Below are 18,500 nucleotides of genomic sequence, written 5' to 3'. Positions count from 1 at the left end.
TGGAGTTGGATATTACTTGGTTGTGGACTTTTTTTAGACGCCCATGTGTGGGGTTTATATTGTTTTTTTTTGCGTCCGGTTCCGAGTCTGACATGCTTACTACTAGGGAAACGCACGGGTACGGGTAACACCGCGGTTCATTGCTGACGGGTTTGGCGGGTACGGGTACGGTGTTGGATATTCATACCCGTGACCATACCGCGACCCTTTACCGCGGGTTGGCGGTACGGGTATGACTTACCAAATCGGGAACCTTGACAGCCACTGAACACCGTACTATAATTCTCTGTGTCGGCTTACTCTGAGTGCTTGAGGATCACAACCCAATGCTATACTGATTTCTGTCATGTCTTTCGTGCCCCTGTGAATCATTCTAGCAATTTATCGAGCTGACACTTTGCTACAGAGAAGCTCGAGTCACTACCATAAAGCCAAGGCAAAAACTCGAGACCAGTAAGTCTACCAAATCGTCTCTATGAAAACCAAGCTCGCAAAGAAGGCATATGATGCCTCGTCTACCCACTCATCGTCTAAGTCTATCTCGTCGTCCATCTCTGAGAAGGCCAAGTCACTCAAAAAGGCTGTCGCAAAGGGTGCTAAGGCTCTGGCCCGCCCCTTGAAGAAGGTCAAACAGTCATTTGTGTCTCGGTCTGCTCGATCGAAACCCACAGACACTGTTGATCTCACACTTACACTTCGCCACCAAGCCATATCAAATACTCCACCGATCTTTACATGATATATCTTAGTCACATACTGGTGCTGCGATGGCAAAATTCTTTCAAGCAATGCTTGAACGCTTTGGGCTAACAAAGTGAGTAAGCTGATTCTGAATATTGCAGAAATCACGCTAACTTGAAGATCATAGATTCTTGCAGTTAATGCTGATAATGCGACCGCAAATGATTCTCAAACAACAAAGCTCGCGAGCCTCGATAACTCATTTGAGTCTGTCAACCGTGTTCGATGTTTTAACCATACTCTCCAGCTTGCTGCAAAAGCTTTGCTGAAGCCATTCAACTCCGAGTCATTGTCAGCATCTGAAGCCGATGATGATGTGGATGGCATTAGACTATCTCTCCGTCCCAGGTATGCCACCCTCAAATCCTTTTTCAATCAATCAGTGCTTATTATCTCGTTCAGCAACATCAACTGCGGTTGAACGTATCTTCTCGCAGGGCCGGCAGCTCCTTCATTTTACTCGCAACCGACTCGCACCATCAACAATTCGTGCTTTTCTCTGCCTCGGAGCCTGGGGCAGAAGTGATCTTCTGGCGATGGAGGACCTTCTAGCCTCTGTAAAGAGTCAAAAACGGAAGCGAAATGAAGTCGAAGCTGAGGAGGACGACGAGGAAAAGTAGTAATATCTATTCAGTTGTTGTTAATACACTCTTCTTGGTAATGTACCCGCGGTGTTGACGGGTCGGTGTGTACCCGTACCCGTGACAGGTACGGTGTTGGCGGGTACGGGTACGGTGTCAGCTTTCCGACCCGCGGTGTTACCCGTGCGGAACCCTACTTACTACTATCTCTGACCCGGTGTTGCAAAATGGCCCGGAGTTGCAAATCGCGATGTAGTACACTCATATTTCACTCATTTCCTTTGCACAATGATTCTAGAGGATGATTGATTCATAGCTTACTGTTTGTATTTTTTATTCCATGAAAAATGGACGAGAAGTGCACGGACAACGAACCATGAGCTTCTGTGAAACAACCCACCCATGTCATAGCCGTGGTCAAGGGAGTTAAGGATCTTCTCTCCGGTGATAACGCTCTGAAGCGCAGATATTCTTGATGGTAGCTCCTTGATAAGTGCCTTCACATACTCTCTTTGCTCGAGGGTTGCCTCCGACTTGAATTTGTACAGGACTGTGTTGTGTTAATTCCGAGCAGGGGACTCTGAGGGAAAGTTACCTGTATTGTAGATCGTCATGATGGACTGGGATGGAGCCGGGAAGTGAATGGTCACCTGAAACCTGGGGCGTGAGCTAGGATGATTTTGAAGTGTGAGCATTCTCTATTTATGTTCAAATGATGGACTGAGTGTGAAGATATAGATATGACTTGTCGGAGCGCTGTCGGAGCGAGCCTCAGCGCATCATGCATCATGGACATGTCATATGCATTGCCCATGTGACAATATTACTTGTCTACATAGAAAAAATAGTCCCAACCAGAAGGTGGTTCATAAATGCAGTATCTGTTCAACATGATATCAAAGACTACGTTTCCCCTCTAGGCCGTCTCGATATCAAAAATGAGTTTATCTGCTTCCAGTTCAATCAAAGCAATCTCCAAACAACAACAAAACCGACCTTCAATATAAGGCGCCGAAAACGCCTGATAATCAGTATGCGCCTTGTGCGGGCGATACTCGTCCAACTTGGCTACGCTCTCAAATAGAAAAATAACCCCTAAGGCGCGGGCTCATCAACCACCCGCGAATGTTTGCAGATGAGGAGAAATGTCGTACCGTCGTCATAGCCATGAGCAAGGGGATTGAACAGTATTTCACCAGTGACAAGACCCTGGATGGCGGGTATCTGTGATGGAAGGGCGCTGACGGAGTCAATCACACTCTGTCTTTGTTCTGGAGTCGCTTCAGGCTTGAACTTGTACAGAACTGTGCCTTGCATTAGAATCACGCAGACTTAAAATGTTTCGAAGGAGGGTTTACCTATGTGGTGAATCGTCATCGTGGATCGGAAGGAACGAAGGAATTGAAAAGACGTCGGAGTCCAGTCACATGAATGTGTATTTAAGCAGACGTACGGTGCGAACTCTATTTATATGCATATGCAGCGGACTGAACCGACGAGTGACCGCTGTGGACTCAGAGGGAAGAACTCTTCAGACAAACGGATTGATGATGATTAATATTGGCGAATGAAGTGGACGATCAAGGAGCGATTGCTACTGACACACCACTGCAATCTTATGATATCATTGACCAATGCATACTCCGGCCACAGTGCCACTCACTGCGACTCGATATCGAATATAAGCTTATCTAGAGTCCCGTCAGCTTCCCCTCCTCGAGGCATACAACAAGAATGCAACGCACCTTCAATATACGGAGCAGCACCTGCCACATAATCCACATGCGCCTTATGCGGACGATACTCGTTCAATTTATCGATATTCTCGAAGAGGAAAATGACTCCTGAGGACGGTGTGCCAGCAATCAGTTCCGTGTCACAATGCTAATGTTAAGCCAGCCATAATTAGGACAAGTCGACCGTGACATCACTACCAGTGCCAGTGCCAGTACACATCTTGAGCAGAGGCACTTACCTCCATCATACCCATGCATAAAAGCATTAGGCACCGTCGTACCCGTTATAAGCCCCTGAATGGCGGGTATCTACGAGGGAAGGGCGTTGATGGAATCTTTGATCAACTGTTTCTGTTCGGGCGTCGTCTCGGGCTTGAATTTGTATAGAACTGCGGGTTGGGCATCAGATTCGGACTCAGACTCGAAGCCGGCCATCATCCATCATCAGGTGTACTGGAAATGGAAGTGAACTTACGGATGTGGTGAATGGTCATGATGTTGCCGGAAAGAATTTGAAGTACTTTATGTTGACTTGTTAGAACGTGTGATGTTGGTGGTGAGGAAATGCTGGTTGTTGATGATGGTGCTATAAAACTGCGCTCGGCTGGTGATTAGCGCTTGGATGATGAAGCACCGCTCGAGGATGTGTCAGTCAATGTCAAAGATTCGGTGCTGTACAGTAATACAGCGGCATTTGCGTTTGCAAATTTCATGCACTCACCTGCAACACAACAACGCACGTTGTTGCACGATGAATGTTCACTAAATACGAAGTGTACCATTATATATTGAAGCACGACCGTGACAATGATCGACGATCGCGAAGTCTATCACACTCGCTTATCAGTTGATTAGAGACTCTCGAGACATCCTCGACCGACATTGCTCTGGCAATGCACTCACTCATTTGATCACCTGCGGAATACAATGGTATTGTGTATAGAGGTTATATACATCAGTTTCAGAGTCGGATGTCAACATATCACGCATTGGGACCTAAAATTGTGAAAATTTAAGAACAAAACAAAAGGTCGCACAAGAATCTACACTCTTTCGTACCTATCAATGCTGCGAATACATAGTCCTGTATAAAACCTATATAATCCACCAAAAAGTTTGATGAAAAAGTGCCACAGTGGAGTGTTGTGCGAGACAAACACAAATGCCACTATATTACTGTATAGGAAAAAAAGGCACATCACCAGAGGAACGGAATGATGCGCGCGGGCACTCTCTGCATATATGCGCGGTATTCCGCAGCAACTGCGGAATCCTTCATGATAAGCTCCTCCTACAATACCAAAATAAGTCAACTTCCATGTACACAAAGACAAGATGCTCACCTCGATAGGCATCTTGACAGCGAACGCGGCAGCAGTGATACCAAGTCCCACAAGTGGTGCATAAGACCAGAACATCACCGCAAAAAGCACATCCTGGATGAGCATCTCCCTAATAGCAAGTCAGGCCGTCAGTATTAATATTAAAATCTAACCTCAATCGTGCAACACGACTCACGTGTATAATGGGTGACGCACCACCGCGTATGGACCTGTCTGCACGACTTTAGGCTTCTCGCGTCTCTGGCGAGGACCAGTCAGTTTATGTCTTGCACACGTAAGAAACAATAGTACGCACCCCGATCGCATGCCACTGATTCCCGAGGTGCTTGGACGTGAGTCCGATGAATCTGAGGAACAACACCGTCGATGCGCATGCTGCGACTCTTAGCACCACCCCGGAATCATGCGTCATATAGTTATTAGGTAGGCTCATGCGCTGCATCCATGCAGGCTGCGTGAACCGGTTAAAGGTGACGCAGAGCACGTACGTCACGGGTGGGATGAAAGTCGCGATGGCGTGTATATGGGTTACGACCTTGCCGATGAAGGAGGACGGCATTGTGCGGATGGAGCCTGCTTCTGCTTTGGCGACTGGGGCGATGGCGAGATTCGTAGATATGCAATAGTGCATGAATTTTAAGGTGGTGAGGACGGCGAGTCCATCTATGGCTTGTGGGGGTGGTGGGTTTAGAGCGAGGCCGGCGATGTAATACATACTGGAGTTGGATATTACTTAGTAGTTGCGGACTTTTTTTAGACGCCCATGTGTGGGGTTTATATTGTTCTTTTGCGTCCGGGTCCGAGTCTGACGCAGTGCTTACTAGTAGAAACGACTGATGTGGTCCTCACGACGGTGTCAATGACAAACACCGCATCATTGACTAACAAAGACATGACAAATCTCGCCAAGTGAACATCAAGTTTGGGGTATCTTTGATAGCCTGTGCTGCGTGCAGCCTCAGCCAAGCACCATATTAAGTCGATATCAAAATGGGAGTCGGTTGCACTGAGGCAGTGCAAGATGAACATTCGCGGTCCTCGTGGTAAATGAACTGATCTTTAAGCCTTTAACTGCAGAGTATAATTTCACTCCTATCAGTAGGACGTAATGATAGGAATTGACGTACGAATACTGATGTAGCTTCGCGCAAGCGTAAGTTGAAAGGCCCCTTGAACTTACCCCGTCGGGGTCTGACTTTAGGAATTGGAAATATCAAGTTACCTGTAAGCTGTTTGCAAAACTAATGTCAAATTTCAATCGCAAAAATTTCGCCACTTCCTTGACCAAAAAAGAAATCAATATAACAATGCGTCCTGGACACTCATAGGCGCTGAGATAGCTTTGAATTTGACTTTCTCTATCACCTATACACTATGGTCTGTTGGATTCAGGAACGAAGGAGCAAGAGATAGTAGAGTGAGACAGTACAAGCGCAACCCGAGAATGCGAAGAACGACGCCTCGGCGTCGGCCGAGAATAGGGTTTAAAAGTCCGGTTAAGTCCGGTCTGCATAAACTCAACCTTGTACTGCAACCTGGACCGAACTCTTAGAAACCAGTCGAGCGCAGTAGCAATGAGGTTCGCAGTCGGTTGCCGACCGGTTGCAGATGCAACCGGTCCGTAACTGTGTAGGACTGGTTAGGACCGCTCCGGAAGTCTACATAGGGCAAAATTGGTAACTACTATACAACGTGTTTGCAGGCAGGATAGTATGAGTATAGAATAGCATAGTTTGAAGCCTTGCCTCAAAACAAACCAACATCTGCTTGCCTCAAAACAAACCTTGTAGTTCGCCATGTCAAATCAAGGCAATGTTCGGAAGTCTTCACACAAGCGAACAATAACAGCAAAGGCCCTCACTGGCTCTGAAACACGGCATGCGACCCAGACAGGCTCTCATTCAAGGCCTCCAAAGTCACCCAAGACTTCTAAACGGAAAAGATGGATGGTCAGTGATGAAGACTCTGATAGCGGCAATGAGAGCCTCCATGAATGTCAGCGTACCTCAAAGAAGAAGAAAAATGCCGGCTCCAAACATAGTCAGAAAGAGAAAAGTACCGCAGTGGAGATTGAAGAAGTGCGCAATATTGAAAATGTCATGGACAGCGAGGTCGAGGTCATTAACCGCAAGTCTGATGCCAAGAGCAGTGAGGAAACTGAGTGTTATGATCAATGTTCACCGATTGGCAAAGGTTTCACACAACCACTAGGACTCGTCAAGGATAAGAGAATAGATGATATTGAGAGTGAACGTCTGAGTCTACACTGGGTAGGAACGAAGAGGTTAAGTCTAAGGAGTATTACTGACTACGACCTAAACTATATACTACTCTCTAGGCGGAGATATCTGAGTATGAAAGGTAGTGATATATCTATATAAGATCATAACATTGCGCCTAGGGTATAGGGCGTCTTATCAACCAATCAACTACAGGAAAGGGTAAAGGGTTCATAGGGGTATCAGTGATTAAGCAGGGTCTCAGGGTACTGCTTCTATTCAGGGTGGACGGATATGAAGAAGGGTGAGAGAGTTCTGTGACAAGAAGTCTCGAGCGGTGATTAAGGATCTCGATAAGAGATAGGATCTGGAGATGTATTGGGTGCGATCGTATCTAAGGGTTTCTCCAGGGTCTTCGGTAATGAGCATGCTTCTCTATGAGTGGCGCTTCTGTGATAGGGGTTCAGGGTTTAGCTGTGACTGTGCAACAGGTTCCAATGTGAAGGGTTCGGTGAATGACAGAGGTAACTCTTAACATGTCATGTGAAGGAAGTGAAGGTATGCGATGTGAAGAGGTGATGACTTTGAGAGACGGCTTGTAAGGGGCTCTCGGTTTATGGTTTGATCATAGAGGTGTGTAGATGCTTATGATGTAACCCGTTGCCTAATCGTAGGACTTCTAAGGATGTGATGAGTGTCGGGTGTCTAGGGTTACAGATATAGATGGATGACGTCGATGTAGTATAGATGTGAATTGAAGATAGTGATCGTTAATCAGTTATCCATCTTATCTTATCAGGGATCTTATCTAATCTAATCTTATCGGATAGGGTGACTTAAGGTTTGATAATCGAATTTTAGATGCAGTTGGTAACATTCATGACACTGAGAATGATGATGGTGAAGATGCTGTAAGTAAAGCACACTGTAAAAAGTTGCCGTCAGCTCATACTATGTGTGATAACAAAGGAGGGGAGTGATCTGGGTGTACAGCACAAAGCCGATATTCCAGCTCCATTGGCAACAAAAAAACAGTGGGCCAATGATCTACTTACTGTGTTCACACAAAAATGCATGGTGAAGTTTGTTGGTAGTGATGGTGTGGTGGATACAAAGAGAGGGCACTGGTGCATAGTTTGCAAGTAAGTTAGTATGAGATACATCGAGACAGAAAGCTTACCATACATTCCAAGGGACAACAAAATCTTTGTAAAGCAGAACAGGAAGTGTAAAGCATTTCACCTAGGCAGTAACTCATCATGTTGTCAACATATACACGGTCACTACAAGTTCTACCAGGCTAAATGTAAGGAGCTAGGGATTGCTGAGCACCACCATGCAATCCCTCATGAGTTGTTGAATTTACAGTCCAATGGATTAAAAGGAAAGCAGATGAAGATAGATGGACTGTTCCAGAAGGCCGAGAAGAAACAAGAGTTTTCAAGAGATAGTGTGTTGCATGCAGTAGCGGAATTTATTGTTTGTGATGATCAAGTGAGATCTTTCAGCGTGTTGTGATCAATGATAACAGTTATCAGTCTCTAGTGGTGGCAAACAAGACCACATTCCAAAATTGCTTGGTTGCAATGCGTCCAGCATCAACTACAGCAGAATTACCTTTGACTCACGATATCACAACCTATATTCACAATGCATTCATCAAGCTCATTGAAAGTGTCAAGGCTGATATACAGGTAAGTTTTTTCATACATGCGAATGCATTTTCTAATGTAATCTAGTCCATAACTACAGGTCATGTCACTACATCTACGGATCTCTGGTCCATTGACCAAACAAAGGCATCATTCCTTGGGCTCACTGCACACTGGATTGAGGTCAAGAAGAACAAATGGAATCTGCACTCACAAGTTATAGCGTTCCACAGTGTCTCTGGTGCCCATAGTGGAGTGAATCTGGGAAGATACATAATTGGCTTGTGCAAGTGGGTGGGTATTGTGTCAGGACAATCTACAAAGGTATTTCTTATTATATTTTGCTTGCAGTGGCTACTACTAACTTCATATACTGCACAACAGCTATTCACTGTAACAGCCGACAATATGAGCAATAACGACACAACATGTGACAAGATAGAGCATGTTCTACATTGCCGCCACATCTACTCATTCAGCTCTGATCAACACCGTCTCCCCTGCCTTGCTCATGTTCTCAATCTCACTATCGTTGCTATCATGTCTGTCATCTCTCACATTGCTGCTGTGAAAACTACTACTGCAATCTGGGAATTTGATCCCTTGCTGTCCAACAATCGAGTCTTAGGAGGCTCGCTAGATGATGTTGCAGCTGTGCGCACTGTTGCAATTAAGGTGCGTCTCACATTTTTTCTATTGTTATTCATAAACCTAATGATCTAACAGATACAGTGCTCAAGTCAGCGAATTGAATACTTTCAGACACTTCAAGTGAAGTGCGGGTTCAAGACCCCACTCAAGATACCTCTCCATAGCAACATATGCTGGGGAACAGCTGATGGTATGCTTGGATGTGCATATCTCTTGCAACAGGTAAGCAAAAATATATATATATTCTAACGCTACATCACTAATCTGTTTGCACAGCCTATGTTAAGGTTGTGCTCAAGGGGGAGGTTACTCAAAGGGCTTTGGCTTCAGCTCATGCGCTGCGCCCCTTACCCAAGTACATGCCCTTAATTTCCGAGGGGCAGAAGGGAAGTCCGGAGGTCAGACGTCAGGGGGAGTTCACACAATATCCTGGCAGTATGATATATCATTTTACTGTCATTGAAGTAAATCCGTGATATATCCCTGGAGTCAGCTTACCACGGCAAATAGTTTAGATGCCATTACAAATGATATATCACCATGTACCCAATATGCACTGCCGCAATTTTGGCAATTTTGAAACTCAGCTTTTGTCATTCCAGGCATTTGGTCACCTCCTCATGTCAGGCCTTCTCACACTATTCCCACACTCCGCATTTTCGCATTTTTAGCCACCTTACTCCACAACACCCAAAACATGACCCAATATGGTACATCCCCACAATTTCAATTATTCCCACCCTCCCCCTACATCATTGCAGCTTCACCACCACACCACAATAGATCCCTGTGCATATATAAGTAGCAGTTTAGTATATATATGTATGATATAATGTAATAGACCGCTTTTTTTGTCTATTTGTGTGCCTGCTCCTCCTCTAGGGCCCTCTTGACATAGGGTAGGTTATAAAACATTTTCGCATTTTTGCCCCTTTGGTGGGGAGGTGTTCTATTATATTCAGAACATGTCTATGAGCATATATGAGTAGATTCCCATCTTTATTTCACCCCCTGAAGCGTCCTACATCAATAGATATAGCACATATGCAAGAAAACATAAAATGGGTTCTCATTTAATGATTTCTAGGTGGACAGACTTTGAAAAATGGTTCCCAGTATCTATTCAACAGTAGGAACAATATATCAGGAGCATAGGACCATAGGATGATCACCTGTTGCATAGTGTACCCCCCCTCTCCTGGTGGTTCACCCCCTGTGAAAATTTTTCCTGTAGGACCGGACCTTAATTGAGGTGAGGGGTCTATTTCTATGTATATTTGGAGTAGATATATCATATAGCTGGCCCAGAACACATATAGGATCCTTCTACAGGAATTAAAATATAGAAAATTGCATTTTTGACATTTCTGATGTTTTTACATGTCTTAATCTTGCATAAATAATCCAGCCTGCTCCTATATAATCAGAAGGGACTTGATAAGGTCAATAAGTACTATCAGAAGATGGACGAAAAAACTGTGTATGTGCTTGCACTTGGTGAGTACTTCATATTGTATTTTTGTTGATCGGGCTAACAGAAATTATAGTTCTTCATCCATACTACAAACTGGAATATATCAAGATGACTTGGGAAGGACGCGAAGAGCAAGAACACGAGCGCGCAGCCGGCAACTTTAATGCTAAGGATTGGCATGATGAGGCTTTGAAAGTTGTAGAGACCACTATGGAAGACTACTGGAAAACTCACCCCTCCTCTACTACTACCATGCATCCATTAGCTACTGCATCAGTTGCCAGTACTTCCACAACTCCCTCTCATGATACGATCATGGTGGAATCTGCATTTGACCACCATTGCTGCTTGCTTCTTGAACAGGCAACACTGGATCATGATGCTGGCTGGGCAGCAGAACTCCAGAGGTACCTCAAGGATGTGCCTGATGTTTTGAAGAGCACAGATATCATTGACTGGTGATCAGTAAGCGTACTCACACTTATATTTGTGTATTTGACTAATTATTTCATTCAGAAACATTATTCTATGTATCCTACGCTTGCAAGAATTGCTATGGACATCTGTGCAATTCCCACATCATCTGTACCCTGCGAACAACTTTTTTCAGGTGGTGCGGAGACCGCCACTGACCATCGCTCCCGTCTCAGTGCTGAATGCTTCAAACAATTACAGATGCTCAAATTCTCATGGCGCAAGTCTCTTGCTGACTCTGCTCAAGCAAACTCAGGTATTGCTGAGGAAGTTTTGCTAGATGAGTACAAAGATTTCCTTCTTATGGATGAGGGCATGGTGCAGTGGGAGAACGAAGCTGGCAAAGTTGAGACCATTTGGTAGTAGTCTGTACTATCCAAGTCATGTTCATTTGCATAGGTAAATATTTGTGTTTCATGCAACCGGTCCTGGTATAGACTGGTTGTGGTCGACTTTTCATTGGTCTGATGTTAGAGGTCAAACAAGGCAACCGGCAACTGCAAGATGTTAAATTAAGGGAAACTGAGACTGAAAATTCGGTCTTAAAAAGTTGCAGTACAGTTCAGTCTGCAGTCTTTGACCGGTTGTGAAACCGGACTTTTAAACCCCAGCCGAGAATACTAATATTGAACTGTCAATTCCTAAGCTATGGTATATTTCTCTATTGCTATGCTACCTACTATAAACCTACAAGTTTCTGTTAGAACATCTCAGTCCTTTACTTGAGACTGAGATGTGAGTACCTAGTTTTCCCGTCTACATAAATCAAGCTAACATACCCATAGATTATATTCTTATCAGCTCCTCCCGTTCGCATTCGTTTGGCTTGAATAACTACAGGTTATGAGCCCTGTCTTGACCATGGATACCACGCTCCCCAGTAACACCTCTATCGCTCTTTAACGTCCCCAAACTTGCTGAAGACGGCTTGAACTGGATAACCTACAAGGAGAGAACATTGACAGCCATAGGTGCCTGAGGTTTGATGCATTATACTGACGGTTGAGCCACAAAACCAATCCCATTTAAAATCAACCCAAAGACAAGCACTGTTACGAAGCCTGATGGCTCGACGCCTATGCCTATGGAGATCAAGGAGTTAGACAAGAAGATTAACAAGTTTTTCCAAAAAGACTCACTTGTTAAGCAACACATATTCAGTACAATTACTAATCACATGCTCCTCCACATTCAGAAGCTCGAGGATGCCTCAAAGATCTGGACTGAAATATGTGACATTCATGAGGGTAAAACCGAACTCGTTCAAATTGACCTGTGTCGTCGATTGTAAGAAACGAGGTGTGAGGAGAATGGTGACATAAAGGCTCACTTTAGTGAGATGCTTCAGCTCTGTGAGTCACTGGCAGGCATGGGTGCCGCCATTGAGGACAGAGACTTCTATGCAATCCTCCTAGGATCCCTCCCAGAATCATATCAACCTCTACTTTCATCCATAAATGCAGCCGCAAAGGTTACACAAACACCTCTCAGCCCTGTCCAAACTCATTAACATTGTATCCAAAGAGTACAAGCATAGGCTCCTCACAGATTGACGTGGCTCAAAGAAAGGCAGTAGCTCAGCTCTAATGGCCAAAGGAGGTCCAGGAAAGGGTTGCAAGCCTGCTGGATCACCCCAAGCCAATGCAGACATAACCTGTTTTGACTGTGATAGGAAAGGGCACTATAAGAGCAACTGTTGGAGGCCAGGAGGAGGAAAGGAAGGCCAAGGGTCGAATCAGCATCAGAAGAAGAGTCTGCGCTCACCAAAGGAAGGTGCAAATGCCACAGCATCCACTCAAGAGTCCAAAACGAATTATGCCTTTGCAACGTCAGACCTCACTGGTATAGCGGGGCAGATGAACATACTGGTTGAACAATGCAGGGCTATTATAGATTCAGGTGCTACCTCCCATTTCTGTCCCGACCGCTTGAAGTTCCTCAACTTCGTCCCCATAGAGCCTCAAGATGTGCATATGACTGACAGATCGGCTGTTAGTGTGATCAGGAAAGGTGATGTCCAGTTGGACTTACCAATGGAAAGGGCCGAACATCTGTTACTCTTTGTAACGTGCTATACACGCCCAAGATGGCCTTCATGCTAATATCCACCCATTGTATAACTGTGGGCGGCCTCACTGTTCACTTTGAGGACAAGGTCTGTAAGATCATGTCCTGGGGACCTGACCGCACTGTAATAGCCACCATTCCCCAAGTTGAAGGGCTATACAGCATCGCCGCACAATCTAAGCACTATGCCAACCTAGCTACAGTCAAGCTCACCGTCCATGACCTTCACAAGACCCTTGGTCATATCTCACAGGCAGCTGTCAAGCACACCATTGACAAGGGACTCGTCCACGGCCTCGACCTTGATGCCTCCTTGAAGGACGAATTCTGTGATGTGTGTGTAAAGGCAAAGTCAGTGCATCGCTCATTTCCAAAGGAATCCAAGAGACGAGCTGAGACTTACAGTGAAGTTATCCATAGCAACCTCTGGGGACCAGTGCAGACAGTTGGTCTGACTGGGTCAAGCTATTATATGAGCTTTACCAATGACTACTTGAGGGAGACGGCCATAATATTCCTGAAACAGAAGAGTGAAGCCCTGGAAGCGTTCTGCCAATATAAAGCCAAGCTCACTACTCAGCACAATGGTCGCCGTATCAAGACACTTTGGTCTGATAGGGGCGGCGAGTACTTGAGTGCAGAATTTGATGTGCACCTCAAGGATTGCGGCATTGCTCACGAGCTGACCATGCACGACTCTCCCCAACAGAATGGAGTGGTGGAGAGGCTCAATCGCACTCTGGTTGAACATGCCTGTGTGATGTTGATTGCATGGGACCTACCCAAGTTCCTGTGGGCGGAAGTGATTAACTATGCAGTGTGGTTGAAGAATCGCTTACCGTCTAGTGCCATCCCAGGTCACACCCCATTCGAGTTAGTCAATGACCGCATCCCAGATCTATTGCAGGCCCGAGAATTTGGCTGCCCTGTCTTTGTGCACCTGGAGCATATTGTTACAACTAATGTTCACTGAATGGTAAAGGTCAGGTCACAACCACTAGGACTCGGTCAAAGATGATGATGAATCAAGATAGGATTGAGCATGAATGTCTAAGCCCTACACAAGTGTAGAAACGAAGAGGTTAAGTCTAAGGAGCACTTACGCTAACTAACCTACTTATATATGTAACATTGAATAGGAGTCTGAAAGAAATCAGCCAATGAAAAGAGTCGTATGATACTGCGGATGACTAAGTATGATGTCATGATATATAAGCGAATGAGTAAGACGGTTACTAAATAGAAACCCAAGATCCGACCGGTTCCTCTTTGGGAAGCGAGATTGTTCTAGCCTGTGGAGTAGGGGAGCCAATCGGAGAAGCAATGGGCGATATATGACGAGGAGTCACGTGACCAGCTCGGGTACTGGAAGTAGCCGAAGGAAAACCGAGGAATGAAAAATGGTTCGTATTGGGAATTCGTGACACATATGGGCAAGCTTGAGCCACATGCAGAAGAAGCACTTTTTGTGGGGATAGATGCTGAGAGCAAAGGTTATTGAGTGTATTGGCTGTTGAAGTGGAAGGTGTCAGTTGAGAGGAATGTGATGTTTGCACTGACTGGAGTTGTAGTAGGTGAAGTTGCCCAGAACAAGGGGGAGTCATTATCTGTTAGCGCTAACCAACCCGCTCAGAATACCACTACCACAAGCGCACCTAGTGTTCCGGTCACTCCACCACTCCAACCTCCCGCTACTCCAATCAGACTGTCTCATCAACTCCAAATGCCACCTGCACTGAGAACTACTTGAGTCCAACCCCTGCCAGGGTACTATGTGACACTAAATGATGGCAAAAGGGCTAGTCTAGTAGTTGAATCTGTATTCGATCCCTCAGAGTCAGACCTTGCAGATGAAGAGGCGACCACTCACTGGCAGCAGTATGCTCTGGCAGTGCAGAAGCAGAACCCACCCTAGCGCAAGCATTGAACAGACCAGACGCGGTAGAATGGCAAGAAGCGATCGACTATGAAATTAGCCAACTTGAAAAGCTTAGAACCTGGGAAGTTGCTGACAAACCATCGGGCACTAATATTATTCCCTGCCACTATGTCCTAGCGACTAAGCACGGCCAAGACAGTCAAAAGTTAAAGCTGCGAGCTAGACTTGTTGTGAATGGGCAGTGTCAGCAGTATGGGCATGATTACTTTGAGACCTTTGCACCGACCTCCAACATGTCTACAATCAGAGCTGTTCTAACCATGGCTGCCCAGCAGGACTGGGAGATACATCAAGTGGACATCAAGAGCACTTACCTCTATGCTGAGATTAAAGAGACCATTTATATGATGGCGCCTCCTGGATACTTGAAGAAGGGAGATGAAGGGAAGGTGTTGAGGCTGTTGAGAAGTCTGCCCGGGTTGAAGCAAGCCTGGATTCAAGTGGTCAGAGGAATTAGCTGGAGCGTTTAGAAAGATGGGGTTCTCCCAGTCACAAGTGGACCAGGCGGTTTACTTCAAGCGATCATGTGAAGAGCATATGGTCATCACCATGTTGGTGGACGACATGGCTGTGACATCCAAGGACCTGGGGCATATCACATGTTTCAAGGCACAGTTACAGGAGCACTTTGAGATCACTGACCTAGGTGACCTTCATTGGCTGCTTGGCCTCAAGGTAATGAGAGACTACATCACTCAAACCATCACCTTGTCCCAAAACACCTATATCAACACGATAGTCAAACATTTTCATCTCACTGATGCCAAGAATGCCCAGACTTCAATGGATGTAGGAACTATCCTATCTGACTCTCAATCCCCCGTGACTCATGCACAGCTCAAAGACATGTGTGATGTACTGTATCAACGGGCAATAGGATCACTAATGTATGCAGCCACCAGCACATGACCCGATATCATGTTCTCCATCATGACTCTCTTGCAATTTATGCGAAACCCCAGTAGAGTCCATTGGGAGGCTGCCAAGCATGTTATTCGCTACCTCAAAGGTACTTCTGACCTTGGACTTACCTTAGGCACTACAGACGCAGGCATAGAAGCGTATGTTGACTGTGGACTGGGCCTCCCAACCCCATGGCCACTCTATGTCAGGCTATATCATGTTGTTAAACGGTGGTCCAGTAGCATGGAGTGCTCACAAGCAACCTCTAATCACACTCTTGACAGCTGAAGCTGAGTACATTGCTCTAATGACCATTGCAAGAGAGATCCTATACCTGCAGCTACTGATCGAAGAGCTGTATGAGTCACCCCCTCTCCCTATCCCAGTGTACTGTGACAACCAGGCTGCCATAGTGCTTGCTTCTAACAACAAGTTTCAATCCCATACCAAGCATATCGATCTTCAATACCACTTTGTCTGCACTCACATCAAGAATGGCATGTTCGCACTTACATACTGCTCCACTGACAACAATATCACAGACACTTTTACCAAAGCTCTACCACGCCCACAACTTCAGAAGTTATGCAGGCTAATGAGCTTGGATTGCGCTCGAGGGGGAGTGTTGGATTCAGGAACAAAGGAGCAAGAGATAGTAGAGTGAGACAGTACAAGCACAACCTGAGAATGCGAAGAACAACACCTCGATGTTGGCCGAGAATACTAATATTGAACTGTCAATTCCTAAGCTATGGTATATTTCTTTATCGCTATGCTACTTACTATAAACCTACAAGTTTCCGTTAGGACATCTCAGTCCTTTACTCGAGACTGAGATGTGAGTACCTAGTTTTCCTGTCTACGTAAATCAAGCTAACATACCCATAGATTATATTCTTATCAGGTACTGTACTAGTTACATCGAGTCCTTTACTCAAGACTGAGATATTATATTCTTATCAGCTCCTCCCGTTTGTGTTCATTTGGCTTGAATAACTACATGGTTAACTGAAGAATCAGCAACAATATCAAAGAATGTGCTATTTGACTCTGGGACAATGGATGGGAGTTGGAGGATATAAGCGAAGTACTAGGTATTAGTGGGAGGAGCTGCTACTGCTGGCGACGGATATTCGAGGAGTTCGGTGCTGCCACAAGGCCTCCATTTCCACTCACCGGCCATACTCAAACAATTACATGTGCACTGTTGACTGCAGTTGAAGATATCTTTGCTGTAGATTCTGGTCTCTTCCTTGACGAGGTCTGCACATGGCTTGCAGTTGGGCACAATATCATTGTCAGTACTTCCACCCTATCACACAACCTCAAAGAAACTGGTCTCACACGCAATATCCTTCAAAAACTTGCTTCCCAATGTGATGAGGCCCGATGAGAGGAATTCAGAGCAAGTCTTCACAACGATTCCATTGGAGATGGCTCAGAATTTGTCATCATTGATGAAACCAGCAAGAATGACCGGACATATGCACAGCACTATGGACAAGCACCAGAGCTTCAATATAGTACCTGAGGCAATGGAATCCATGTCAGTAATTTCTATGGACTGATCACTGCCATGCTCTTCTTCAGGCCTGGGCTCAACCTCCAACTGATCAAGCTCTTCCTCATTATCTTCTAGCAGCTTTTATTCTGACCAGTCAGCCTTGGATAACTGCCTGACCCTCTCTCCATCACTGATCATAGATGGTGCAGGTGATTCTGAACTCGGAAACCCTAGTGGTTCATCATTAGCTCTCTCGTCAATGGGCGTGGCTGCCATGTTGCATGGTCTTGCTGGGATCTTGATTGTGTGCTTTTTCCGAACTGGGGCAAATTTTGGTCTTTTTGCCATGGTGAATAGGTTGGTATGACACATAATAAAGGTAGTAGTAAGGGCTAAAAGTGCCTGAAAAATGTGTACAAGTTGCAGGCAGCCTATTATGAGCATCCAGGATGTATTATTATATCAATTTCCTTTTTGGTCAAGGAAGTAGCAAAATTTTTGTGATTGACATTAGTTTTGCAAACAGCTGTAACTCGTACATATTGATGAGCTATCATGAGCACCAAAAGCTGTAGGAGATCATGTGAGAGGTGTACAGGGTGTGAGTAATGTAATTGTGTGACTTGCATCAGTAAAACCTCAGATTCCCACTATGTAAGTAGTGGGTATTAGGTGTAATAGCGCAAATTTTACAACACTTTCAAGTCCTGGCAGAGAAATGAGTATCTGTATGTTTTTAGTGCTCTGTTCCCACAGTTTTTCTCATGGTTTGAAGTTTGTGTCTTATAGTCAGTTTAATGTTCATGCCAATGCTCAGCGAGCTCTCTCAATGTTTCAATTATCTACTAAAGACTATGGCAACATCTACTTATCTTCTGCAGACAGCTGGATTTTTTGCTGATGTATCGGTGATTGTGCGTGTTGATGGATTTCAATTGAAATCACAAGTTTCTTCCACTTTTCTGCATGACCACAATATTCCATGTTCTGTTGTGGAATCCTCTTTAGGACCTGTTCACGTGCCTACCATCAATGGCTGGTATCTCTCACGGCAACCATTCCAAGTGACTTATCTTCGTGGTTGCGACATAATTCTTGGCTGTGATTGGTTGCAGTCCATTCGCCCTGCATTTCCATGTGACGCGTATATCACCTGAAAGAAAAAACATAGTGGGCTCTGCCGTGTGCAGCCCTTCGCATTATCCATTTTCTGCCA

At 45.2% G+C, this 18,500-nt stretch overlaps 8 protein-coding genes across 8 annotated transcripts; 5 read left to right on the top strand and 3 right to left on the bottom strand.

Annotated features, from left to right (window-relative positions):
* Window positions 1-821: 821 nt before the first annotated feature.
* EDB91DRAFT_126592 (uncharacterized protein) lies at window positions 822-1,554 on the top strand. Its single transcript, XM_041324499.1, has one exon. It carries the CDS (start codon window positions 1,050-1,052, stop codon window positions 1,359-1,361), a length of 312 nt encoding a protein of 103 aa, XP_041179545.1. The 5' UTR covers window positions 822-1,049; the 3' UTR covers window positions 1,362-1,554.
* A 573-nt stretch (window positions 1,555-2,127) lies between these two features.
* Window positions 2,128-2,874, bottom strand: EDB91DRAFT_126499 (uncharacterized protein). Its single transcript, XM_041324485.1, has 4 exons — window positions 2,681-2,874; window positions 2,477-2,626; window positions 2,319-2,417; window positions 2,128-2,270 (listed from the first exon to the last, which is right to left on the bottom strand). Exons 1-4 carry the CDS (start codon window positions 2,697-2,699, stop codon window positions 2,239-2,241), a joined length of 300 nt encoding a protein of 99 aa, XP_041179544.1. The 5' UTR covers window positions 2,700-2,874; the 3' UTR covers window positions 2,128-2,238.
* On the bottom strand, window positions 2,729-3,756 carry EDB91DRAFT_1118972 (uncharacterized protein). The gene is made up of 5 exons (XM_041318123.1): window positions 3,534-3,756; window positions 3,298-3,447; window positions 3,068-3,166; window positions 2,986-3,013; window positions 2,729-2,930 (listed from the first exon to the last, which is right to left on the bottom strand). The coding sequence occupies exons 2-5, from the start codon at window positions 3,314-3,316 to the stop codon at window positions 2,903-2,905; spliced, it is 174 nt and encodes a 57-aa protein (XP_041179543.1). The 5' UTR covers window positions 3,317-3,447; window positions 3,534-3,756; the 3' UTR covers window positions 2,729-2,902.
* A 180-nt stretch (window positions 3,757-3,936) lies between these two features.
* On the bottom strand, window positions 3,937-5,582 carry EDB91DRAFT_126497 (uncharacterized protein). The gene is made up of 5 exons (XM_041324484.1): window positions 5,529-5,582; window positions 4,697-5,472; window positions 4,577-4,641; window positions 4,402-4,510; window positions 3,937-4,349 (listed from the first exon to the last, which is right to left on the bottom strand). The coding sequence occupies exons 2-5, from the start codon at window positions 5,114-5,116 to the stop codon at window positions 4,257-4,259; spliced, it is 687 nt and encodes a 228-aa protein (XP_041179542.1). The 5' UTR covers window positions 5,117-5,472; window positions 5,529-5,582; the 3' UTR covers window positions 3,937-4,256.
* A 2,244-nt stretch (window positions 5,583-7,826) lies between these two features.
* On the top strand, window positions 7,827-7,976 carry EDB91DRAFT_1009274 (uncharacterized protein; the record flags this gene model as incomplete). The annotated part of the gene is made up of 1 exon (XM_041312386.1): window positions 7,827-7,976. A coding segment is annotated over one exon (150 nt), but the record flags the coding sequence as incomplete, so codon positions are not given.
* Window positions 7,977-8,155: 179 nt separating this feature from the next.
* Window positions 8,156-8,314, top strand: EDB91DRAFT_1009630 (uncharacterized protein; the record flags this gene model as incomplete). The annotated part of the gene is made up of 1 exon (XM_041312394.1): window positions 8,156-8,314. A coding segment is annotated over one exon (159 nt), but the record flags the coding sequence as incomplete, so codon positions are not given.
* Window positions 8,315-10,386: 2,072 nt separating this feature from the next.
* EDB91DRAFT_1080096 (uncharacterized protein) lies at window positions 10,387-11,234 on the top strand (the record flags this gene model as incomplete). The annotated part of the gene is made up of 4 exons (XM_041315190.1): window positions 10,387-10,420; window positions 10,462-10,804; window positions 10,914-11,010; window positions 11,073-11,234. 4 exons carry the CDS (start codon window positions 10,387-10,389, stop codon window positions 11,232-11,234), a joined length of 636 nt encoding a protein of 211 aa, XP_041179539.1.
* A 5,594-nt stretch (window positions 11,235-16,828) lies between these two features.
* EDB91DRAFT_1002518 (uncharacterized protein) lies at window positions 16,829-17,125 on the top strand (the record flags this gene model as incomplete). Its single annotated transcript, XM_041312254.1, has 1 exon — window positions 16,829-17,125. A coding segment is annotated over one exon (297 nt), but the record flags the coding sequence as incomplete, so codon positions are not given.
* Between the last annotated feature and the right edge of the window lie 1,375 nt (window positions 17,126-18,500).

Source organism: Suillus paluster (genome assembly GCF_016628075.1).
Source record: "Suillus paluster strain FC165 chromosome Unknown EDB91scaffold_13, whole genome shotgun sequence".
NCBI lineage: Eukaryota > Fungi > Basidiomycota > Agaricomycetes > Boletales > Suillaceae > Suillus > Suillus paluster.
The sequence above is the reverse complement of the archived record's forward strand: the minus strand, read 5'-3'. Positions and strand labels throughout refer to the sequence as shown.